The sequence below is a fragment of the Corythoichthys intestinalis genome, chromosome 17 (genome assembly GCF_030265065.1).
Source record: "Corythoichthys intestinalis isolate RoL2023-P3 chromosome 17, ASM3026506v1, whole genome shotgun sequence".
In the NCBI taxonomy this organism is placed as follows: Eukaryota; Metazoa; Chordata; class Actinopteri; order Syngnathiformes; family Syngnathidae; genus Corythoichthys; species Corythoichthys intestinalis.
The window spans coordinates 4121397-4147701 of record NC_080411.1 but is presented as its reverse complement, the minus strand read 5'-3'; the positions used below and the strand labels follow the sequence as shown (position 1 = coordinate 4147701).

The following is a 26305-nucleotide window of genomic DNA, read 5'->3' as shown; positions in this document are numbered from 1 at the left end:
CTTAAATCCCTGAATTCTTTATAGATATGGACGTAAAACAGTCTCGATTCTTGGTCAAAGGCACAAAAAAAAAAGTATAGTTAGTGTTTATTTTACTTAAATATGTCGAAATACAATGCTAGTCTATTAGTGAATGTAGCCAGCGGCCGCCTTATGTAAGCGGAGCTTTTCCGGTGAAAATTCTTGTGAATAAATCCTTATTCCCTGAATTCTTCATAGATATGGACGTAACACAGTCTCAATTCTTGGTTAAAAGCAATAAAAAAGGTGCAGTTAGCATTTATTTTACGTAAATGTGTCGAAGTACCATGCTCGTCTGTTAGTGAATGTAGCTAGCAGCCGCCTAATACAAACAGAACTTTTCCAGTGAAAATTCTTGTGAATAAATGCTTAAATCCCTGAATTTTTTTATAGATATGGACGTAAAACAGTCCCGATTCTTGGTTAAAAGCAAAACAAACAAAAAAACGTGCAGATAGCATTTATTTTACGTAAATATGTTGAAATGCAATGCTAGTCTAATTAGTGAATGTAGCCAGCGGCCGCCTTATGTAACCAGAGTTTTCCGGTGAAAATTCTTGTGAATAAATCCTAAAATCCCTGAATGCTTCATAGATATGGACGTAAAACAGTCTCAATTCTTGGTTAAAAGCAAAAAAAAAAAGGTGCAGTTAGCATGTATTTTACGTAAATGTGTCGAAGTACCATGCTAGTCTGTTAGTGAATGTAGCTAGCGGCCGCCTAATATAAACAGAACTTTTCCAGTGAAAATTCTTGTGAATAAATGCTTAAATCCCAGAATACTATATAGATATGGACGTAAAACAGTCTCGATTCTTGGTTAAAAGCAAAAAAAAAAAAAAAAACGTGCAGTTAGCATTTATTTTACGTAAATATGTCTAAATGCAATGCTAGTCTATTAGTGAATGTAGCCAGCGGCCGCCTTATGTAAACTGAGCTTTTCCGGTGAAAATTCTTGTGAATAAATCCTTAAATCCCCGAATTCTTCATAGATATGGACGTAAAACAGTCTCAATTCTTGGTTAAAAGCAAAAAAAAGGTGCAGTTAGCATTTATTTTACATAAATATGTCGAAGTACAATGCTAGTCTGTTAGTGAATGTACCCAGCGGCCGCCTAATATAAACAGAACTTTTCCGGTGAAAATTCTTGTGAATAAATGCTTAAATCCCAGAATACTATATAGATATGGACTTAAAACAGTCTCGATTCTTGTTTAAAAGCAAAAAAAATGTGCAGTTAGCATTTATTTTACGTAAATAATGCAAACTATGATGCCGTGCAGTAGCGGCTAATTTAACCTAAAAAATTTACTCAAGTAAATGTAAGGGAGTAAATGCAATGCGTTACTACCCACCTTTGTACACAGTTGAATATTATTAACTGTAATTGCATTTCAATACAAAACAACACCAAAGCTGAATTTTGTTTAACTGTCATTTTTCTCTGCATTCCACCTTTAACCCATCCCTGGGGGAGTCATCTGACTCAGCAGGGACAAGAAGGAGGGGACGGTGGGGCAGCCACTAAGCAAACAGCATGGGAAACATGTGTGGGATGTTAAGTGACAAGCTGGAAATTCACCTTCATTCACGGGCACAGTCTTTTGTTTCTTTTTTTTAAAAAAAAGAATCTTGTTCAACTTGACCAGCGGCGCCGACACATCGGGACTTGCCTTCCATCTCGCGGCTGGCTGCCTTATTTGGGACACAAAAAAAGAACCTGGGTGTTATCCCTAAAATGCTGATAAACAAAGCAGTATTCCGTTATCACATGAAACATGACAGATTATAAATGTAATGTGTTTCACATGATAATGTGAGATATTTTGCTTTTTGATGAATTTTTCTTATTTTATTGTGGCTAGATTCGTATTTTTTTTTACATTGCTCAGCGCATCTCGGACTGCGAATTAGTGCCCATGTGTGATACTTTAACTCATTTGCTCCCAAAAACGTATAAATACGTTCTATTTTTAATTCATTCAGTGTCCCAAAGACGCTATAAGTCTTTTACATTGTTGTTGTTGTTGTTTTTTTTTAAAAGACATCTCTGTGTCGTGATTCAATTTAGCTCCAAAGCACAAAGCTGAAAATCCATTTTAAAGCAATAAAACTGGCCACTGGAGGGCAGTAGCGCATTTGTAAGACCCGCAACCCGATTTAACGGCAACGAACGGCCAAGCCACACGCCCGGGCGCCGGCGGAAGACGACTGAAAGGATGCCAGGCGGTGGACGACCGAGCAGAACAACTGGTAGGACGCACGGGATGCCAGGTGCTGGACGACCGAGCAGAACGACCGGGATGATGCCTTTGAGTCCGTGCTGCTCGCGAGCAGAGCCCGCAGAGACTCATCTTCATCTTCATGAGACAGACGACGAAGAGGGAAAAGTTTAACTGCCTGTCGCAGCCAGAACAGCGTCATCTTTCAGTTAGTTATGTGTAAATAAATTGTTACTTTTCTATCAAAAGCTCTATTTGTCTTGTTGTTTACCTTATTTTGTAATAGGAAAACATTCAGATGTTTGGGATGTAACTAAAGCAAAAAATAGCTGTGTATAAGTCAAAGTTATGTTTGAAATGAATGCTTTCACAAAAAGCTCAATTTCTCCGTTTTTTCATCAGAAATTGGAAAATTGCTCAAACTAAGCTATTTTCTAATGCTGATTTCTAAAGAATGGAAAAAGATATGTACCAACTTTTTTTCTGCTGAAAGAAAGGAGTCTAATCTTTCTTTTGGTGGGTTCCATGTTTATATATGAATAGAACAGAATTTTCTGTGGGCCTTGCAAAATCAGTCAAAATCCAGGAAAACGGCCGGGAGCGAAGGGCTTTGCTCCAGTGAAAATGGCTGCAAGATTTCTGGCTGTCAAAGAGGTCTAACTTCTTCTAACGAGGTCTAATCAGGCTCCACTCGTTACCTGTATTAATAGCACCTGTTTTAACTCATTATCGGTATAAAAGACACCTGTCCACAATCTCAGTCAGTCCCACTCCAAACTCCACCATGGCCAAGACCAAAGAGCTGTCGAAGGACACCAGAGACAAAATTGTAGACCTGCACCAGGCTGGGAAGACTGAATCTGCAATAGGTAAAACGCTTGGTGTAAAGAAATCAACTGTATTACAAAAAGGAAGACATACAAGACCACTGATAATCTCCCTCGAACTGGGGCTACATGCAAGATCTCACCCCGTGGCGTCAAAATGGTAACAAGAACGGTGAGCAAAAATCCCAGAACCACACGGGGGGACCTAGTGAATGACCTACAGAGAGCTGGGACCACAGTAACAAAGGCTACTATCAGTAACACAATGCGCCACCAGGGACTCAAATCCGGCACTGCCAGACGTGTCCCCCTGCTGAAGAAAGTACACGTCCAGACCCGTCTGCGGTTCACCAGAGAGCATTTGGATGATCCAGAAGAGGACTGGGAGAATGTGTTATGGTCAGATGAAACCAAAATAGAACTTTTTGGCAGAAACACAGGTTCTCGTGTTTTGAGGAGAAAGAATACTGAATTGCATCCGAAGAACACCACACCCACTGTGAAGCATGAGGGTGTAAACATCATGCTTTGGGGCTGTTTTTCTGCAAAAGGACCAGGACGACTGATCTGTGTAAAGGAAAGGATGAATGGGGCCATGTATCGAGAGATTTTGAGTGAAAATCTCTTTCCATCAGCAAGGCTATTGAAGATCAGACGTGGCTGGGTCTTTCAGCATGACAATGATCCCAAACACACAGCCAGGGAAACAAAGGAGTGGCGTCGTAAGAAGCATTTCAAGTCCTGGAGTGACCTAGCCAGTCTCCAGATATCAACCCCATAGAATATCTGTGGAGGGAGTTTAAAGTCCATGTTGCCCGACGACAGCCCCAAAACATCACTGCTCTAGAGGAGATATGCATGGAGGAATGGGCCAAAATACCAGCAACAGTGTGTGAAAAGCTTGTGAAGAGTTACAAAAAAAACATTTGGCCAACAAAGGGTACATAACGAAGTTTTGAGATGAACTTTTGGTATTGACCAAATACTTATTTTCCACCATGATTCACAAATAAATTCTTTAAAAATCAAACAATGTGATTTTCAGTTTTTTTTTTCCACATTCTGTCTCCCATGGTTGAGGTTTGCCCATGTTGACAATTGCAGGCCTCTCTAATATTTTCAAGTGGGAGAACTTGCACAATTTGTGGTTGACTAAATACTTATTTGCCCCACTGTAGCTTTAATTATACATCAAAGACTGAGTGGAAAAACGAGTTATTAGTCAATAATTTTGGAGACAATTTTTTTAGGTCTGTATTAGTAATTAATGCCTTGTTTGACCTCATTAAAATTGATCTCAGCTTGGCAAAAAGTATAAATGAATAAATAAATAAGAAATCGACTTCCGAGATAGCGAAAAGGGAACACGTGTTTGCAAATAAACAACTTTCTCAGGGAATAGGGAAAGCCATTACGTGGGACAAAGGTGCAAGTGCGCCTCGGGAGGCAGTAAATTTTAATCGGGGTATTTTGATTGGTTCCCCGGAGAAGGCTTTCTGTCACATGACACGATTTCACAAAGCATAACTGGAGATTTTTGGCGTTCCCAGGCTGGTCAGGGAGACCGTGCAACTTTTCTTTTGCAGTTGCGCATAGGCGATATGCGTCAATATAACCGCAGATGAAACTAACCTCAAATATTGAGGTCGACGAGTCCCCGAAGTAGCACACGCTTGCACCCTGGGGTGTTTAGGCATCTGGTTTTGCTGCCAGCGCATTCTGGTAGCTTTTATTTGAATGAGGCTCACAGCGCACCAACCGATGTGAAGGAACCTGACTCAAGCCTTGTCCACACGTACTTTGGGAATATAAAGTTAAAATTCAAGGTGATAAACTTTCAGCTAGCCATTGAATCTAGACTAAACTGTTGGCTCAGTAGTCAGAACGCTCAACTGCCACCAGTGTTGTTTGCATTAACGATAACGAAAATATTTCGTTGACAAATAATTACTTCGTGACGATGATGTACGCTGACCACAAACTCGGTGCAACAATAGCCTTCCACGAATCCAGGGGGGAAAAGGGCTAGAATTTCTTGCCGGAACTCCCTGACATAATGGTCACCACTGACTATAGGTGGAGTTCACTTTTGTGGAAGAGGGGATAAAAACATGTTAATGACCCCGATACATGGTTTCGGCAATAAAATTAATTTAGAATACAATTTACAACATACAGTAGGCCTATATATGGAAGAAAACACACACAAGGCTGAAAAAGCAGTTTCTACTCTTGCACCCCTCTTTAACTTTAACTATCTTCTACTTAACCCTGAAAAGACAGAAGTCCTTATAATTGGCCCAAAAAGTGTGAGAGACTCTTTAGCTGCCTAGATAGTCACTCTGGACAATGTAAGTGTAGCCTCCAGCACCACAGTTAAAAACCTAGGAGTTTTATTCGACCCCGACTTATCGTTTAAAGCTCACATTAAACAAACCTGCAGAACGGCCGTCTTTCACCTGCGCAACATAGCCAAAATTAGAAATATTTTATCTAAAAGCGATGCAGAAAAATGAATTCATGCGTTCGTTACATCGAGATTGGATTACTGTAACTCCCTACTTGCAGCTTGTCCTAAAAGTTCTCTAAAAGGTCTTCAGCTTGTCCAAAACGCAGCAGCAAGACTTTTAACAGGAACCAATAGAAGAGAGCATATCACCCCTGTGCTCCGGGCCCTTCACTGGCTTCCAGTCGAGTTTAGAATTAAATTTAAAATCCTCCTTCTTACATTTAAGACCATTAATGGGTTGGGGCCATCTTATCTCACCGATGCTCTGGTTCCATACCGCCCCAACAGAACACTCCGCTCTCAGAATGCAGGTCTACTGGTAGTTCCCAGGGTCTCTAAAAGTACTGTCGGATCTAGAACCTTTAGCCACCAAGCCCCTGTTTTATGGAACCAGCTTCCAGCTAATATTAAAGAAGCCGAGACAGTCTGCACATTTAAGATTAGATTAAAAACGTTCCTGTTCAACAAAGCTTATGGTCAGGCTAGTTGAAGTCAGAGTAGACTCAAAGTTTAGTCTAAGCTGCACTAGAAGCTATAAAGCTTGGGGAAGTACAGCCACTGAGTTCTATCTCCTTTTTCTCACTCTACCTACCACTTATCTTACTTTATTTCTATTTTCCAATGTTAATATCTAGTTGTCTAGTCTCTTCATCACTAGTCACCCGGTGTCCCCTTTCCCCCCTCCCCTCTGGGGAGGGGCTATTTTTCAGCTGCAGCCTCCTGACTGTCCGAACCCCTGGCTGGATGGACGTCCTCGTTGCTATCCCCGTCTCATCTGGCTAGATGGACCTCTTCTTGTTCCTTTACTCCACTGCATCTTTACGTACTGTAACTTCGCCTGCTAATTCCCATTAGCAGTCCTGGGGCTTCCTGTCTATCCGTCCTGGGAGTGGATCTCTCCTGACTGTGGTACTCCCCAAGGTTTCTCATTTTCTCCTAAAGACTCTGGAGTTTTTGGAGTTTTTATTTGCCGACATGAAGGGTCTAAGGATGGGGGAAACCCAGGACTTGAATTTATTTATTCATCTTTGTTGCTTCATTTGCTGTTTCTGATTGTGTATCATATTGCCTTTGCAAAGCCCTTTGAGACAACGTTGTTGTGATCCAGGGCTATACAAATAAAATTGAATTGAATTGAAGATAAACTGCTGTATTTTAAAGTGCGTACGACAGGAGAAAAAAAGTCTTAAATAGCATAATTATGTGAATTAGAATCATATTTTGAGACGATTCGACTGTATACAACAATTTAGCAAAGCGCAGATGACGAGAAATTAGTCTTTTAATCTGCCGGTTAGCCACGCCTACCATTATACGGCTCTAGCGTCCCCAACAGGTGGATGACATCAGCGGAGTAACGATTTCATCTGATTTAGTATGCGGCCCAGTGAGGGGGAATTATTCAGAACGAGGAAAACGCGACGAAGAGAGCCGCAAAATGTCATTGATTCAGTCTCTCTGCTCCAATATTTTTACAGGATATTCTTTTTATCCAAGTATTTTTCCCCAATAGCTAAATAAATGGCATGGTCATGACAAATAAGTATTGTGCTAAATGGAATATGAAATAATGAAAATGCATTTATTCAGGACGAAATGGCAAAATTACTCCATAATGGTCAAAACTGTCGACTTCACCTTTACTGTCGCACCTCCCGAACGATATTTTATGCCACCTAAATCGGGCTTATGTCATTTCCCTTTCCCTGCATCGGAGAATGTAAACAAACCAAGACCTGTGACAGCTAGCTGACATGATCACCCGAACCGAGTGATGTTTTAAAGCAGTGGTCTCAAACCGGTCCTCAAAGGGCCGCAGGGGGTACTGGATTTCATTCCAACCAAACGAGACAAATACCTTTTCACCAATCTGGTTTCTTACAAGTGTAATCAGTTGATTGCAATCAGGTGCTGCTTATGTTAGTAGAAACCTCATTGGTTGAACTGTTTGTGCTGGATCTGTTGGAACAAAAACCAGGACCCACTGCGGCCCTTTGTGGAGTCGGTTTGAGACCGCTGTTTTAAAGTCTTCGAAGCAGAAAATCACACATAACTAGCCCGGATCACTTCACATGACGACTGGGTTGTCGATTGTCTTCGCCGATGCAATTTACAGCTCGTTCCCCTGCTTCTACGGACAGGAGAGCTCACCGGGGAAGCAGCTGGACAATGACCTCTGAACAAACCAGCCGACGTCGGAGGAGCGTGTAGCTGCCAAATGGTCAACACGAATATGGCAAAATAATGCTTTACTACACGGCGAAGACGTAAACAGTCATACGAGAGCGGCTGGAGTTGTTGTGCAGCCAACATGTGCAGCTAATGTGTATGAAGAGAGTTTTTTACTAGGGCTGTCAAAATTATCGCGTTAACTGGCGGTAATTAATTTTTTTAATTAATCACGTTAAAATATATATGATGCAATTTACGCACATGCCCCGCTCAAACAGATTAAAATGACAGCAGTGTCATGTCCACTTGTTACTTGTGTTTTTTGGTGTTTTGTCGCCCCCTGCTGGTGCTTGGGTGTGACTGATTTTATGGGTTTCAGCACCATGTGCAGTGTGTAATTATTGACATCAACAATGGTGAGCTACTAGTTTATTTTTGGATTGAAAATTTAACAAATTTTATTAAAACATTTTTTTTTTTACATTTTTACATCCGTATCTATAAAGAATTCAGGGATTTAAGCTTTTATTCACAAGAATTCTCAACGAAAAAAGCTCTGTTTACATATGGCGGCCGCCACATTGACTGACAGACTAGCATCGTACTGCGGCATATTTACGTAAAATAAATCTTAACTGCACGTTTTTTTTGCTATTAACCATGAATCAAGACTGTTTTACATCCATATCTATAAAGAATTCCGGGATTTATGTCAGGGTCTGTGAACGCGGAAACAAAGTATGACTCACAACAGACAAAAAAATGACTGAGGGGAGCGTACAAGGGTTTATTAAATACAAAACAAAAACACACGCGATCGCGGCAAAAAGGGGAAATAACAAAACGGGTCCATGACAGGAGGTTGACGGGGATCAATATACAAACGCGAGGGTAAACCAAGGTGGTAGGCAAAGAGCCAATAAAACAACTAAAATACACTCACGTACCTGCACAAGGTAGAGGCATACAAAACTAAAACAACAGGTGACCAAAACCCACGGCCGGGGTAACAAGCTACTCTAATACAAGGATGTCGAATGGCGACCAGCAAGGAAGATATCTCGGCGTCCTTCCAGTGGATCGCCTGCGTCTTTATACTATTGTGGATGAGCAGTGATTAGCTGCAGGTGCGACGTCGGGAACACCCCCACAGCTGGCTCTGCAACAACACAAAATCTGATCAGTAGCAGAACGTGACAGTTTAAGTATTTATTCTCAAGAATTTTCACTGGAAAATCTCTGTTTACATTAGGCGGCCGCTAGGGACACTCACTAACAGATGAGCATCATACTTCGCAATATTTATGTAAAATAAATGCTAACTGCATGTTTGTTTGTTTTTTGCTTTTAACCAAGAATTGAGACTGTTTTACATCCATATCTATAAAGAATTCAGGAATTTAAGCATTTATTCACAAGAATTTTCAACGAAAAAAGCTCTTTGTCTGTGATTCCACTCGGTCAGCTTTGACGGCCACGCCAACAATGCAGCCCACCTATTAATCGGCTCGGGGTCCCGTCAATATCATTATGAAGTCTATGTGTGAGTATGACCAACCCCCCAAAAAAGTCTCAAGCACCGTGGCTGAATCATCTTGTCTTGAAATGGCCCTTTTTAGACAAATCTGTCGCTGAAATAACAAATTTCATCACACGTGTGGACATTTTCCTTTCAAATGAACAAAAGCAGAAGTAGAAAGTGCAGCCTCCAACAAAAAAGGAGTTGTTGCTTCATTCTAGGAGGAGGAGGAGCTGAGGGAAGGGAACAACTCAACAACAGTCAGCGGGCGTCACAAATGTACGAGCAGAGTGAGCGGTTCTCCCCTCAAAAGTCTGCTGGGATGTGACTTTTGAGGATGCCCAACCAAACTCGGCCGGCACCCGGGACCCTACAGCCGGCCACCATCCCGGTGGTCATGTTCATCTTCGGGGTGGTGGGGAACGTGACGGCCATCGTGGTGCTGCGCATCTCGCGCAAGGAGCAAAAGGAGACCACCTTCTACACTCTGGTGTGCGGCCTGGCAGTCACCGACCTGCTGGGCACGCTCCTGGCAAGCCCGGTCACCATCGCCACCTACACGCGCGGGGGCTGGCCCGGCGCCGATCCGCTTTGCCAGTACTCGGGCTTCGTCCTGCTCTTCTTCTTCCTGGCGCAACTTTGTATCCTGTGCGCCATGTCCGTGGAGCGCTACCTGGCCATCAACCACGCCTACTTCTACAAGGAGTACGTCAACCAGCGGCTGGCGGCGCTGGCGTTGCTCGCCATCTACGTCAGCAACGCCGGGCTGTGCGCGCTGCCCGGCATGGGTCTCGGCGAAGTGAAGCTCCAGCGGCCGGGCAGCTGGTGTTTCATCGACTGGCACGGCGGCGGCAACCGCACTTCGGTGGCTGCTTTCAACTTGGCATACGCCGGCGTCAACGCCGCCGTGGTGCTGGCCACCGTGGTGTGCAACGTCATGGTGTGCGGCGCGCTCATCCTCATGCATCGCCGTTTCATCCGACGCACGTCGCTGGGGGCCGACCGGAGGCGCCGGGACCTCAACGACGACGCGCCGCTGCGCCGCCGCCGGTCCAGCTTGGGACGGCTGGCCGGAGCCGAGATCCAAATGGTCATCCTGCTCATCGCCACCTCCGCCGTGGTGCTCGTCTGCTCCATTCCCTTGGTGGTCAGTCACTTTGCCCTTTGACGCGTGCGGTATAGTGCAGTGATCCCTCGTTTTTCGCGGTTAAGGTGGACCAGAACCCGCCGCGATAAGTGAAACACCGTGAAGTAGCGCTCTCACTCCCCCCAAAAAATGTTCTTTAAACTATTTTTTGTGTGTATTCATTCAGATTTAGCATTGGAAATAAATACTAGGGTTGCTCCGATCATTTTTTTTTGCTCCCGATCCCGATCGTTTTAGTTTGAGTATCTGCCGATCCCGATATTTCCCGATCCGGTTGCTTTTTTTTTGCTCCCGATTCAATTCCAATCATTCCCGATAATTTTTCCCGATCATATACATTTTGGCAATTCATTAAGAAAAAAATGAATAAAACTCGGACAAATATATACATTCAACATCCAGTACATAAGTACTGTATTTGTTTATTATGACAATAAATCCTCAAGATGGCATTTACATTATTAACGTTCTTTCTGTGAGAAGGATCCATGGATAGAAAGACTTGTGACTTTGTATATTGTGACTAAATATTGCCATCTAGTGTATTTGTTGAGCTTTCAGTAAATGATACTGAAGGCCATGCCCAAAGGCATGATGGGAAGTGGAACCATGACTGTGCGTAGTGCTACCAATTGATATATCTTTTCTGCGTTGGGAAATAACATAAGGTGTTAAGAAAAAGATCAGTTGCTACCTTGCTTCCTCACATTGCTTCCCATGATATTTCTAATCGAAAGAAGAGGGATTGTAAGACTTTAGCCAATTAGAATAAGGCTCCAAAGGCTGCCAAAATTCACTCTACTCATTTTACGCTGCCTTTTATCTCTCTATATGGGCAAAACGGCACCATTACAGATGGAGCGTGACTGAGTGGGTCGTGCAGCGCATGCATTAATTACGTTAAATATTTTAACGTGATACATTTTTAAAAAATTAATTACCGCCGTTATTGGGATAAATTTGATAACCCTACCTTAAGCCTAAACTAAAGACTCTGGATAAGAGTAACATATTAAGTCTGTAACGTTAAATACAATTAAAAAACGATTTAATTAAAAAATATATATATATTAAAAAAAGGCATGGCCGATATTATTTCGCCGGTTCCGATACTTTGAAAATGACGTGATTGGACCCGCCGATCTATTGGGACATCTCTAATAAATACATATAAGACATGTTTTTCACTTCTTTTTAACCCAAAGTATAATAAAAAAAAAAAAAAATCTAGAGCAGTTATTCTCAAACACACACGCAGCGATCTAACGCCGAATTCAGGTTGAAAAGGTATGAAAGCTGCACCGCATACAAACAGGAAGGATTGTCTCAGGAGGATTCAAGATAATTATATTATTGTTCTTACCATGCATGCATTTTGAAACGTTTTGAAAAAATCAATGGGAGAACCGCTACGGCATTGGCATCATTCTTTGACATATATACGTAAAGTACATTTGTAACTGCACATTTGTTTTTGCTTTTAACTAAGAATCGAGACTGTTTTACATCCATATCTATAAAGAATTTAGGAATTTAAGCATTTATTCACAAGAATTTTCAACAGAAAACGCTCTTTGTGGTGATAAGGCAGCGCTACAGTGGCTTAAAGACTAGCAGCACATTTGACATATATACGTAAAATAAATGCTAATTGCCCTTTTTTTTGGGGGGGGGGGGCTTTTAACCAAGAATCGAGACTGTTTTACGTCCATATCTATAAAGGATTCAGGGATTTAAGCAATTATTCACAAGAATTTAAAACGTAAAAAGCTCTTTTTCCACTCGGTTAGCTTTAACGGGTCGGGACAGCTCATCTCTATTTATTTATTTATTTTTAAATGAAAAAAAAAAAATCCGCAATGGACTGAGGGCGCGAAGTTTGAAGCGCGAAGAAGCGAGGGATGACTGTAACTCACTGTTTGTGAGCCAGGGTTGCTCGAAAAATCAACTGTTTGTACATTGACCATACAGTAATTTGAGCATACTTCGAAACAGAAATGTGTTTCACAAACGTATTTATTTTAGCTAACACGTCAAAAAAATCTATTAACATAAAAGGCGACAGAAAGCTGCAGAGTTGAAATTAAAAAAGGTTTACCCACCACTTTTTCAAATGGCATGTTTCGAAAACAAGACCCAAATTAATCAACATCAAACTTTTCTTGCAAATTGAAAACAAGTACAGTACATACACTGCTGGCCAAAAGTATTGGCACCCCTGCAATTCTGTCAGATAATACTTAATTTCTCCCAGAAAATGATTGCAATTACAAATGCTTTGGTAGTAATATCTTCATTAGTTTCGCTTGCAATGAAAAAACACAAAAGAGAATAGAAAAAAAAAATCATGATCATTTTACACAAAACTCCAAAAATGGGCCGGACAAAAGTACTGGCACCCTTTGAAAAATCATGTGATGCTTCTCTAATTTGTGTAATTAACAGCATCTGTTACCTATCTGTGGCACATAACAGGTTGTGGCAATAACTAAATCACACTTGCAGCCAGTTGAAATGGATTAAAGTTGACTCAACCTCTGTCCCGTGTTCTTGTGTGTACCACATTGAGCATGGAGAAAAGAAAGAAGACCAAAGAACTGTCTGAGGACTTGAGAATCAAAATTGTGAGGAAGCATGGGCAATTTCAAGGCTGCAAGTTCATCTCCAAAGACCTGAATGTTCCTGTGTCTACCGCGCGCAGTGTCATCAATAAGTGTAAAGCCCATGGCACTGTGGCTAACCTCCCTAGATATGGACGGAAAAGAAAAATTAATGAGAGATTTCAACGAAATATTGCGTGGATGGTGGATAAAGAACCTCAACTAACATCCAAACAAGTTCAAGCTGTCCTGCACTCCAAGGGTACAACAGAGTCAACCCGTACTATCCATCGGCGTCTGAATAAAAAGTGGGATACCCAGGAAGACCCTTCTTCTGACCCAGAGACATAAAAAAGCCAGGCTGGATTTTTCCAAAACTTACCTGAGGAAGCCAAAAACATTTTGGAAGATTGTTCTCTAGTCAAATGAGACAGAGATTTTTGGGAAAAAGCATCAACATGGAGTTTACAGGGAAAAAAACAAGGCCTTCAAAGAAAAGACGTTCCCCACAGTCAAACATGGCGGAGGTTGCTTGATGTTTTGGGGTTGCTTTGCTGCCTCTGGCACTGGACTACTTGACCGTGTGCATGGCATTATGAAGTCTGAAGACTTCCAACAAATTTTGCTGCATAATGTAGGGCCCAGTGTAAGAAAGCTGGGTTTCCCTCAGAGGTTATGGGTCTTCCAGCAGGACAATGACCCAAAATACACTTCAAAAAGCATCAAAAGGCACTAGAAAATGGTTTGAGAGAAAGCACTGGAGACTTCTAAAGTGGCCAGACCTGAATTCCATAGACCACTCGTGGAGAGATCTGAAAATTGCACCCTTCAAATCTCAGAGACCTGGAGCTGCTGGCCAAAGAAGAATGGTCTAAAATTCCAGCAGAGCATTGTAAGAAACTCATTAATGGATACCGGAAGCAGTTGTTCGCAGTTATTTTATCTAAAGGTTGTGCTACCAAGTATTAGGCTGAGGGTGCCAATACTTTTGTCTGGCCCATTTTTGGAGTTTTGTGTAAAATGATTATGATTTAATTTTTTTTCATCCTCTTTTGTGTTTTTTTCATTGCAAGCAAAATAAATGAGCATATTACTAATTTACTACCAAAGCATTTGTAATTGCAATCATTTTCTGGGAGAAATTGACCATTATCTGACAGGGGTGCCAATACTTTTGGCCAGCGTGGGGTTTAAAGATGGGAAGTAGGCCAAACAAAAAAAAAACTGAGATAACATAGTTGCACAAGTGCACATAAGTCCTATAAATGAGGATGTGGTTATGTCGAGAAGTGAAGCAATCATGTACAATTCTCACAGGGCCTTCAAAATGTGAGTCAAGATATTAACATTTTAACACCTGGGCTTATTTTGTCCAAATTTGCATGCCTTTGATGTTTTCTTTATATATGAAAAAAAAAAGTCGGCCGGACCCCTTTTTTAAATATCCCATAATACAGTTCATGACCCGGGAATGCAGTGTCTGAACCTTTAGGAAATTCTCACATTTCGGCATGAAATCACCGTCAAATGTGATCTTTGTCAAAATCACACAGATGAAAAAACAGTGTCTGCTTTAAATAAAACCACCCAAACATTTGTAGGTTTTCATATTTTAATGAGGATAGTATGCAAACAATGAACGAAGGGGGAAAAATAAGTAAGTGAACCATCACATTTAATATTTTGTGCCCCCCCCCCCCCCCTTTGGCAGCAATAACTTTAACAAGACGCTTCCTGAAAATGAAACTCCGCTCACCATTTTGGTGGTGCTCTCTAGCGTTTCATGGTCCACATCTTCAATCCTTGTTTCTCACTCAGTAGTTGTTCTCGCTTTTGAAAGCTTAGGTTTGAAAAAAATACACCATTATCCATGTTCTGTCCTCAGCTAGTTTTGGCTAAGTAAAGCAAATGACCGTCTCTAAGGTGCTAGTCACGTGATCTGTAGGAAAAATTATTTTGACCAATTATAAAAAGTAATTTTTTTGTTCATTCATTTTTGTTGTTTGTTTCATTGCTTTATAACTGTTATCAACAACATTTTACCGGCAAAGTCTTAATTTTAAATTCATATACTCTGTAAAGTCAATTACATGCAATGACATTTTTCGGCCACTAGGAGGGGCTATGCAGCTCATCTATGAACAAATGCAATGAATATTTTTTTTGTTCATTTCATTCATTTTTCTTGTTTGTTTTATTGGTTTACAACTTTTATCGACAACATTTTATCGAAAAAGTCTTAATTTAGAATTCATATACTCTGTCGAGGAAAGTCAATTACATCAAATGCCATTTTTCGGCCACCGGGGGGGCTATGCAGGTTATCAAATGCCATTTTCGTGTCAAATTTGATGAGTCGCAGCTTAAAGTCAGGTGCGCCACATAGTCCGAAACTCACGGTAATGTTAACAAATATTGTTTTAATTGCAAAAATTGCCTGTTTTCATGGAGGACTACATAAATCAGGGAACATTTACAGTTTTAAAAAAAAATAATAATAAAATAAAATGACAAAAGTGAATCATTTTTTTAATTCAAAATTATTTTAAAAATGAATTAAAAAAATAAAAATGTGAATATTAACTGCTTCACCCCCTTTTTAATAATTAAAAATAAATCATATAAGGGAATATTTACTATTGGAAAGCTCAAAAAAGGGGATTGGACAATTTTTAGGTCAACTACCGTAATTTTTTTACTATAAGGCGTAACCAGTAACACTTAATTGACAGCGGCATCATAAGACTATCATAAGACCAAATGAACCACCATTAACCGTTGAACTAATTGGCTGCAAAGCTTCATTGCTTCAAGAAGCTTCATTTGGCCATCACTGCTCCCTTGGGGGAGACAGTCAACCTCTGATGCCACCTGCTGTCAATACTGTTGTTGTCCAACATGCCTCTTGGCATGTATTGCAGCGCTACAAATGTAAATAACAATTATAATTCATGTTCTGTGCTAATTAAATTTGCAGTTACTGTTCGTTGTTTCATAAATTTCATATTTGGTAACACTTTATGACAGTGGCACCATAAGACTGTCATAAGAGCATCATACTTATGACATGACACTGCCATGAGCCATAGACTTCATAGTTATTGACGGGTCTCATCAGTCACACACTGCGCCACGCCTTCAAGTAGGGGGCTGCCCAAATCCAGCAACAAGCAGAGTTGTTCTTTATACACACGCATGCAGCGATCTAATGCCAGATTTAGGTTGAAAAAGTATGAAATGCTTTGTTCGAGGATTCAAGGTAATTATTATATTTTTCATTTTTGCAAAACAATTTTCAACGTAAAAAGCTTTGTTGTAAGGCTGCCACCACATTGTCTAACAGACTAGCATCATTCTTCAACATATTTACGTAAAATAAATGCTAACTGCCCGGTTATTTGCTCTTGAACAAAGAATCGAGACTGTTTTACATTCATATCTATAAAGAATTCGGCTATTCAAGCATTTATTCACAAGACTTTACAACATATAAAGCTCTTTGTTTTAATGTTGCTGCACTTTGACTATCAGACTAGCATCGTACTTCAACATATTTATGTAAAATAAATGCTAACTCATAATTATGAAGTCTATGCATGAGCACTAATGAATGCTTATGACTGATGTCATTTTATGCCATTCAGCAAATTATCTCACTTTTGAATAAATGTAAAAGATCCAAGCTGAACATAAATGGAGTTAGTGACATAATTTGCTGGATGACACTTAATGACATCTGTCAACTGTCATAAACATTCATTCATGGCCATGATAGTGTCATGTCATAATTATGATGGTCTTATGGCAGTCTTATACACCGCTGTCAAAGTGTTACCTCGTAACATAAATAAATTTTTAAAAATAAGCCGTACTGGACGAAAAGTTGCAGGATTCAAAATGAGGGTGAAAATTAGCGTTTTATAGTCCAAAAATTACAGTGTATCTGATTCTTTGAGTGTCAAAAGAGTTGTCCTATAATTTGGTCATCAATTAATTCATCATTAACAGATTGTGACTTGAGAGTTTTTTGTCGAAGGCCACAGAGCCTTTTTATGATATTGTTTGTGTTAAACAAAAAAATAATAATGATTGGAAAAAAGACTGGAGGAAAGGACGGGGGTGAAAGGTCAACGTCGTGACGAATGACTGTTTGAAAAGGACCTTGTTTTGCTTGGCTGGCTGCCTTGTCTTCGCTCCAGTTGAACTTTGTTTGCTTCTGACTTTTTCCATATACAAAGTGTGCGAATACATGCAATTACATTCCATTTTCAAGAAGAAAAAAAAAAGGGAAAACAAAAGCAAAATAAACGTAGAGCAAAAATGCAGAAGTGAGAATGAAACTGAAATAAAATGAAATGAAATCTGTCTCATCTTCAATAACAGCAATTCAAATTTGCGTTTACAATTAGCTGCTGAAATAGCAAAAACAAACGATTAGCATGTATCAGTTAGCGTCCACACATCAACAAAAACAATCACATCAACTCGCCCCAACTATTCAACCACAGTTGGAAACGCACAATAAACCGTACAAAATGGCTTATATAGACAAGTTTCCTGAGCAAAACATGGGCGGCTGCATGTCAAAATTCTTGTGAATAAATGCTTAAATCCCTGAATTCTTGATAGATATGGACGTAAATCAGTCTCAATTCTTGGTTAAAAGCAAATAAAAAAAACGTGCAGTTAGCATTTATTTCATGTAAATATGTAGAAATACAATGCTAGTCCGTTAGTGAATGTAGCTATCGGCCACCTTATGTAAACAGAGCTTTTCCAGTGAAAATTCTTTTGAATAAATGCTTTAATCCCTGAATTCTTTCTAGATATGGATGTAAAACAGTCTCGATTCTTGATTAAAAGAAAAAAAAAAGTGCAATTAGCATTTATTTTACGTAAATATGTCGAAGTACGATGCTAGTCTGTTAGTCAATGTGGCAGCCGTCATATATAAACAGAGCTTTTTCAGTGAAAATTCTTGTGAATAAATGGTTAAATCCCCGAATTCTTTATAGTTATGTACGTAAAACAGTCTCGATTTTCGATTAAAAGCAAAAAAAAAAAAAAAGTGCAGTTAGCATTTATTTTACGTAAATATGTCTGTTGGAGCAGTTTTTGTGTTGAGTGCCGCCAATATGGGCGATGACGTCACCACTATGCGCGTATAAATCAATGATTCTATTCTACAATGGCGGTGTTTTCGCCCGGAAACAACAGTCTGAGCGGACCAATCACAGTCCGTTTTCGCTACGTCAACGCGTCTACGCGACGCGAAGGTTAGAAAAATTGAGAGGTGCGCGTCAGGCTACGGCGTAGGGTCGTAACTCGATTCTTCCTTGACGGCGTAGGTCTGACGCGGAAGTATAACTCGGCCTTTACTCAGCACAGGTGTGGAACGCTGGCGGATATAGTTTTCAACCGCACGCAACACATGTGACAGCACGCAACGCCAACACAGACCGCATGCAAACGCACGTGTATGTTATAGATGACCGCAGAGTTGCGAGTATATTGTTTTGTTTGTCTGAAAGTTTGAAGAAGCGAAGATCGCATTTTTTGTTTGTTATTTGACCACACGACATGACTTTGGACTGAATGACCATGATTAGCTTGACTATACTCATTAACAATTTGACACCTTGGATTAACATCGGCCACGGCGTTTTGTCTGATCCAGCCGCCTGACATCGACACATGGTGAGTGCGCGTTGAAACATTCCTAAACCAGCGTATATTGAAAATTGTCAGAACAATGTCGAAATACAGTGCTAGTCCGTTAGTGACTGTAGCTAGCAGCCGAATATGTAAACAGTGCTTTTCGGGTGAAAATTCTTGTGAATAAATGCTTTAATCCCTGAATTCTTTATAGGTACGGACGTAAAAGTCTCGATTCTTGATTAAAAGCAACAACAACAAAAAGCAATTAGCATTTATTTTACGTAATTATGTCGAAGTACGATGCTAGTCTGTTAGTCAATGTGGCAGCCGCCATATGTAAACAGAGCAGCTTCATTGAAAATTCTTGTGAATAAATGCTTAAATCCCGAATTCTTTATAGATATGTACGTAAAACAGTCTCGATTTTCGACTAAAAGCACCAAAAAAAAAAAAAAAAAAAAAAAGTGCAGTTAGCATTTATTTTACGTAAATATGTCGAAGTACAGTGCTAGTCCGTTAGTGACTGTAGCTAGCGGCCGCCATATGTAAACAGTGCTTTTCGGGTGAAAATTCTTATGAATAAATGCTTAAATCCCCGAATTCTTTATAGCTATGGACGTAAAACTGTCTCGATTCTTCTTTTAACGCAAAAAAAAAAAAAAAATACTTGCAGTAAGCATTTATTTTACGTAAATATATCTAAGTATAATGCTAGTCTGTTAGTGTATCTTGCTAGCGTCCGCCATATGTAAACAGAGCTTTTCTGGTGAAAATTCTTATGAATAAATGCTTAAATACCCGAATTCTTTACAGCTATGGACGTAAAACTGTATCGATTTGTCTTTTAAAGCAAAAAAAAAAAAAAAAAAGTGCAGTCAGCATTTATTTTACGCAAATATATCTAAGTATAATGCTAGTCTGTTAGTGAATGTTTCTAGCGGCCACCTGATGTAAACAGAGCTTTTGCGGTGAAATTTCTTGTGAATAAATGCTTTAATCCCCGAATTCTTTATAGATATGGACGTAAAACAGTCTCAATTCTTGGTTAAAAGCAACAACAAAAAAAAGTGCTGTTAGCATTTATTTTACGTAAATATTGCGAACTATGATGCCAATGCAGTAGTGGCTAATTCCTCCCATTGATTTTTTTTACATTTCAAAATGCATGCATGGTACAAAGAATATAATAATTACCTTGAATCCTCGAACAAATCACTCCTGAGGCAATCCTTTCTGTATGTACACGGGTCAGCTTTCGTACTTTTTCAACAGAAATCCGGCGTTAAATCGCCGCGTACGTGTGTTTGTGAATAGCTCCTCTTGATGTGGGCGGCCATTATGCAGGCATATATGCAGGTTCATATTGATAATTTACAGTTTTACTGGTAGTTATTTTGCAGAGATTTTAAGTTTTTATGTATATTAATGGCTTTATGTTTGAGGTTTCTGTATAAAAAGAAATTACACTTTACTATCTAACAAGTGCTAATATGCTTCTAATACAAACAGACACACTGATTAGAATGGTCGCTAACTAGCTAAGCGCTCCATGCTAAGTAGTAACATCTCATCAACAAAGAACACAAACAATACGATTGGCTTCATTTGCTAACTTTATCTAACAACGCACAAGACAATCCAACTCACGACACTTCTTAGTACCGTATTGGTCCGTATATAAGACCGTGTTTTTTGCATTGAAATAAGACTGAAAAAGTGGGTCGTCTTATATTTGCGGTCTAGACATTATACCAATTCATGACGCTAGATGGCGCCAGATATCATTGAAGCGATGTTCTGTCATGACAGCTCTCAGCTACTCTCAAGTTTAACCAGTTTGCATTATTTTATTGCAATGTTTTTCCTAATTCAGATTTGTTTCAAGACTACAGTTAGACTTCACTTTGATGGTTAAAGCAGTTATTGCAATTTTGTTGTTTTATCACAATAGATTGGTTTATTTACATTTCAAAAACCAGAAGCCATTTATTTACGAATGTGATTGCACTTTAGTTTACATATATAAATGTTCAGATATTAAGATTTGAATAAGGCAAAATAACATGCTTTTTCTCTCAAATATATATTATGATCATTTGTTTCAAATGTACTGTAATTATTTTCTGTATAAAAATTAATTCGGTGTTCAAAAAGTCTTTTTTTCAAACTTGAGTCTTGAAAAATAGGGGGTCGTCTTGTAATCAGGGCCGTCTTACATTCGGGCCAATACGGTATTATTGATTCTGAAACCTGAGTGGAACAGACGAGCAGTGAACGCTCTCTCTCTCTCATCACTGGAGTGCGCACAGCCTCACATTACTCATTGCTGCCGGCAAAAATCGATAATCAAATTCGTTGGCGACAATCTATTCACTTTCCTAATGAACAATTTATAGGCTGACTGTGACCTGGAGTGATCAGGAGGATTCCTTGTTATGGCGCCCCCTGTCGGTTCGCGCCAATATGCGGCGCATTCGCTGCTCGACGTGTAGTTGCGTCACTGATGGTAGCCAATGACAATGAGTTAATTAAAAAAAAAAAAAAAAACTCCGTATTTTTCTGTTGTTCATTCATGTATTTTATAATACAGTACATGAAAAACAAAACCAGAGAAAAACACTTGTTTTCTTTCCTATGCGTTTGACTGATTTGTTTTCCCTCTTTTGCTCTCCAGCTGAGGATCTTTGTGAACCAGCTGTCCAGCAACCAAAACGAAGAGTCGACAGGGCTCAACAAAGACCTGTTGGCCATCCGCATGGCCTCCGTCAACCCCATCCTGGACCCATGGGTGTACATCCTTCTGCGGAAGACGGTGGTCCTCACGCTCATGGAAAGGATCAAGTGTCTATTCTGCAGGATGGGGCGTGGCCGGCAAGGTCACGCCGCTCATTTCCGCTGCGCCGGCGTCCGCCTGTCGTCGTCATCTAGCGTCTCGCCGGAGTCTCCGAAGAGAGACGGCAGAACTCTGACTAGGTGTCCCACGGAGGGGGAGCGGGCGGAGAGCTCGAAGACGGCTTTGCAAGTGTCGCTCACGAACGGGACGGCGAACGTCCAGGAGAGATGTATCTGAGCAAAGACTCATCAATAACTGAAACGTAAAGTTTTTTTCTATAATTCTTCATTAACCAAAACTACGGTGTCAGTGTAATTCCACTGCACTGGAAGGAAGAACATTTCTTCTCAGTGAGAAGGTGCAAACAGTTGATCGTTTTTTACGGTATAATAGGGCAGTCGCGATTGACCTTTCGCCATCTGACAGTTGTTAAGTGAGCATGTCCTACAAACGCTCAAATGACCCGTCGTCTGATTAATTTGGTAGTTTGATCCGATCGCTGCCAGCCCCTCGAAAACCAAATTGATTGGATGTATATCACAATTAATGGCAGCCAATGAGTTAATCAACCATTCTGCGTCAAGTGCCATTTTTCAATAAAGTTGTGAAAAACACTGTTGGGAGTCCTCTGGTTCCTTCTATATACTGTTTTCAGAGTCTCCTCATTTGAATAAAGTTTTCCGGCGAGGGATCCGCCGGTTCCCCCGCCGATTCCAGGACATTCCCCGAGCTGTCCACCATCAAGCGGCCCATCTGGTTGTGGCTCGCCCGGCTCCTGGCGATGGCTTCGCACGCTTCCAGCACTTCGTCCGACTCAAAGTCAAAGTCCCCGTGGAGCTCCGGGTTGTCCGGGGGCTCTCCGAGGGTCTCCCCGGCAGTCGCCTTCTGCCGATGCAGCGTCCGCGCCCATGCCAAGTCGTCCTCCCGCAGGGTGCGCTCCCATGGGCATAGGTGGACGGCCACCTGGAAGGACCTCAGTGCCTGGATAATACATAATTGATGAATATTTAAGATGATCAAATAACAGCACCATTTGTATATTGCTGATCCTCTGGGGTAAAAAACGGAATTATAACCACAAATCAGTTAGAAAACACTTTTCTGTTTGTCTGCCAGAATTACACTGCCCCCTGGTGGCTCTTTTCCTAATCCCTCACTGATTACAGTGATCCCTCGTTTTTTGTGGTTAATTAAAACTAGGGATAGGTACTGGAAAACGAGCCATTTTTCAGCGGATCGGAATCGGGTAAAAAGGATCAGGTTTTTAATTTAAAAACGTATATCATAGACTTGATAATTTAATGACGGGACACGGGGCGCAGGGCCGATAAATGGGGGGCCTGCATTGTTGACGAGGCCGTCAAAGCTGACCGAGTGGAATCACAAAGAGCTTTTTTCGTTGAAAATTCTTCCCTGAATTCTCTATTGATATGAACGTAATACAGTCAGTTAGCATTTATTTTACGTAAATATGGCGAAGTACAATGATAGTCTGTTAGTAAATGTAGCTAGCGGCCGCCTGATGTAAACAGAGTTTTTCCAGTGAAAATTCTTGTGAATAAATGCTTAAATCCCTGAATTCTTTATAGATATTGACAAAAAACAGGCTTGATTCTTGGTCAAAAGCAAAAAAAAAAAAAAAAAGTGCAGTTAGCATTTATTTTACGTAAATATGTCGAAGTACGATGCTAGTCTTTCAGTCAATGTGGCGGCCGCCATATGTAAACAGCTTTTCCGTTGAAAATTCTTGTGAATAAATGCTTAAATCCCTGAATTCTTTATAGATATGGACGTAAAACCGTCTTGATTCTTGGTTAAAAGCAAAAAAACGTGCAGTTAGCATTTATTTTACATAAATATGTCGAAGTACGATGCTAGTCTGTCAATGTGGCAGCCACCATATGTACGAAGAAGAATGTTCTCTAGTCAGGTGACTCAGACTCATATGCAAAATAGTTTTACATTAGAGCATAACTAGAGTTGAATGAATGTCTTTGAAAACACTGATTATTTTCGAGGGACTTCGCTATTTGCCAAACTACAATTTTTTTCTCTCGATGATATAATTGCCCAAGTCTCCAACTTTTTTTGAGGAGTCAAAGGAATTGTCAGTTGTTACTCACCATGTCGACTTCGCCCATGCTCAGTTGGGCGCGGCCCAGAGTCTGCCAGGCCTCCCACCACACAGTCCTAAGCTTCACCGCCGTCTCTGCTGCCTTGACGGCGGGAAAGACCTCCCGCAGCGTTGTCAGCACCTGTGGCCCAAGGAGAAAAAAAATCCAGTGTCAAAATTAGAGAGCTTCCGATGTCAGTATAGTTCTAAATACGAGGGATTGGTAATAAAAAAATGCATCTGGTGCGCACCAGAAGCTATCTGGTAAACATTAACATTATATAGCATTTAAGCTAGCGGACTTTTGCTATGCAAGTTAGCCAATTGTTGTAAACATTAGCCTTATATAGCATTTAAGCTAGCGGACTTTTGCTATGCAAGTTAGCCAATTGTTGTAAACTATTAGCATGATATAGAATTTAAGCTAGCGGACTTTTGCTATGCAAGTTAGACAATTATTGTAATCATTAGCATTATAAAGCAGCTAAGCTAGCAGACTTTTGCTATGCAAGTTAGCCAACTGTTGTAAACATGAGAGTTATATAGCACTTAAGCTAGCAGACTTTTGCTATGCAAGTTAGCCAATTGTTGTAAGCATTAGCAGGATATAGCATTTAAGCTAGTTGACTTTTGCTATGCAAGTTAGCCAATTGTTGTAAACATGAGAGTTGTATAGCACTTAAGCTAGCAGAATTTGCTACGCAAGTTAGCCAATTGTTGTAAACATTAGCATTATATAGCCTTTAAGCTAACGGACTTTTGAAATGCAAGTTAGCCAATTCTTGTAAACATGAGCATTCTATAGCATTTAGGCTAGCAGACTTTTGCTATACAAGTTAGTCAATTGTTGTAAACATTCGCATTATGTAGCATTTAAGCTAACGGACATTTGCTATGCAAGTTAGCCAATTCTTGTAAACATTAGCATTATATAGCATTTAAGCTAACGGACTTTTGCTATTTAAGCTAGCCAAATGTTGTAAACATTATCATTATATAGCATTTAAGCTAGTAGACTTTTGCTATGTAAGTTAGCCAATTGTTGTAAACATTATCATTATATAGCATTAAAGCTAGCGGACTTTTTATATGCACGTTAGCCAATTGTTGTAAACATTAGCATTATATCGGCATTTAAGCTAGCAGACTTTTGCTATGCAAGTTAGCCAATTGTTGTAAACATTAGCATTATACGGCATTTAAGCTAGAAGACTTTTGCTATGCAAGTTAGCCAATTGTTGCAAATATTAGCAGGATATAGCATTTAAGCTAGTTGACCTTTGCTATGGAAGTTAGCCAATTGTTGTAAACATTATCATTATATAGCATTTAAGCTAGTAGACTTTTGCTATGTAAGTTAGCCAATTGTTGTAAACATTATCATTATATAGCATTAAAGCTAGCGGACTTTTTATATGCACGTTAGCCAATTGTTGTAAACATTAGCATTATATGGCATTTAAGCTAACAGACTTTTGCTATGCAAGTTAGCCAATTGTTGTAAAAATTAGCATTATACGGCATTTAAGCTAGAAGACTTTTGCTATGCAAGTTAGCCAATTGTTGTAAACATTAGCAGGATATAGCATTTAAGCTAGCTGACCTTTGCTATGGAAGCTAGCCAATTGTTGTAAACATTTGCATTATATAGCATGTAAGCTGGCAGACTTTTGCTATGAAAGTTAGCCAATTGTTGTAATTCATGCATGGAAGGCTCAAATCCCTTCTTGGTTTGATCACATGGACCTGCAAGTCCTGACATCATGGTAAAAAATCGGAGTAAACGCTACATTTTCTGCTAGTTTACCTGAGCCTTCATCTCATACAGTAGCGGGTCATCTGGAGTGAGCTGTATGGCTTCGTCCCACTTCTTAACTGCCTCCCAGTGCCTGAAGAAAGTCAAACAAAATTCAGTTTACGCCTCCAGGACTGGTGGGAATGTTGTCAAAATCAACCTAAAATGACGGCTATGGTAGCAATACGTGTCTTTTGGCATGGCTTCTTAAAATACTACCATTCTGGTTAAAGGAGCAATATGTAGGACTACGGAAACGCATCAATTACCCTTGTACTGTTGAATCGGCCTTAACGTTTTGAAAAATTAGCTCATGTGCTGCCATTGAGGGTGATAGACGTCCAATTCATTTTGACCGGGAAAGGTTAGCAGATGACGTTTATCGCGGTAAATGGCAGCCAACGAGTTTATGGAGCAATATGTAAGATTGGTGGTCAAAAATGGTACTGCAGCCAGGGTCAAACTATTGAAGCACACAAAATTCTGCTTCCTTCACCTTTGGGCTGCCAATTAAGTGCTCCGCAATGGAGAATCAAGCTGCGTTATCATACCAATGTTGCATTTTAATCATAAAAAGACAATGCAATTTCTCGAGAAATTGCATAGGTAACTTTTAGACATGTGCCAGTTACCGGTTTCAATATATACCGTGGTATGAAAACGTCACGGTTTCACAACGACTAAAATTTTCCGTCATACCGTTTCGACGGGATTAGCTATTGTTATGTCTCAAAAAGGGGAGCAAGGAGAAATCCCTCGCTTGCAGTTGCAGGGCTCACTCCTTCCCCTTTGGTTGTTGCTCAGTGAGTCAGCTATGCTACACGATGGCTGGAGGAGGTGGAACACCATTTCCTCCATCAAAGAAAACAAAGTCACTGGTATGGGAAG

The 26305-nt window shown here is 40.2% G+C and overlaps 2 protein-coding genes across 3 annotated transcripts in view; one reads left to right on the top strand and one right to left on the bottom strand.

The window, feature by feature from the left end:
- The first annotated feature begins 9532 nt into the window (after positions 1–9532).
- ptger4b (prostaglandin E receptor 4 (subtype EP4) b) lies at positions 9533–22109 on the top strand. The gene is made up of 2 exons (XM_057819734.1): positions 9533–10418; positions 21351–22109. Exons 1-2 carry the CDS (start codon positions 9609–9611, stop codon positions 21744–21746), a joined length of 1206 nt encoding a protein of 401 aa, XP_057675717.1. The 5' UTR covers positions 9533–9608; the 3' UTR covers positions 21747–22109.
- ttc33 (tetratricopeptide repeat domain 33) overlaps positions 20330–26305 on the bottom strand; it is an 8348-nt gene continuing 2372 nt past the window's right edge. Inside the window, exons 3-5 of one of the 2 annotated variants that reach the window (XM_057819742.1) lie at positions 25430–25511; positions 23633–23764; positions 20330–22490 (exon numbers count right to left, since the gene is read on the bottom strand). In XM_057819742.1, the coding sequence (XP_057675725.1) occupies positions 22161–22490; positions 23633–23764; positions 25430–25511 (544 nt within the window). In that variant the 3' untranslated portion in view covers positions 20330–22160. The remainder of the gene's footprint in view (positions 22491–23632; positions 23765–25429; positions 25512–26305) is intronic. The other variant, XM_057819741.1, reaches the window with a different exon arrangement.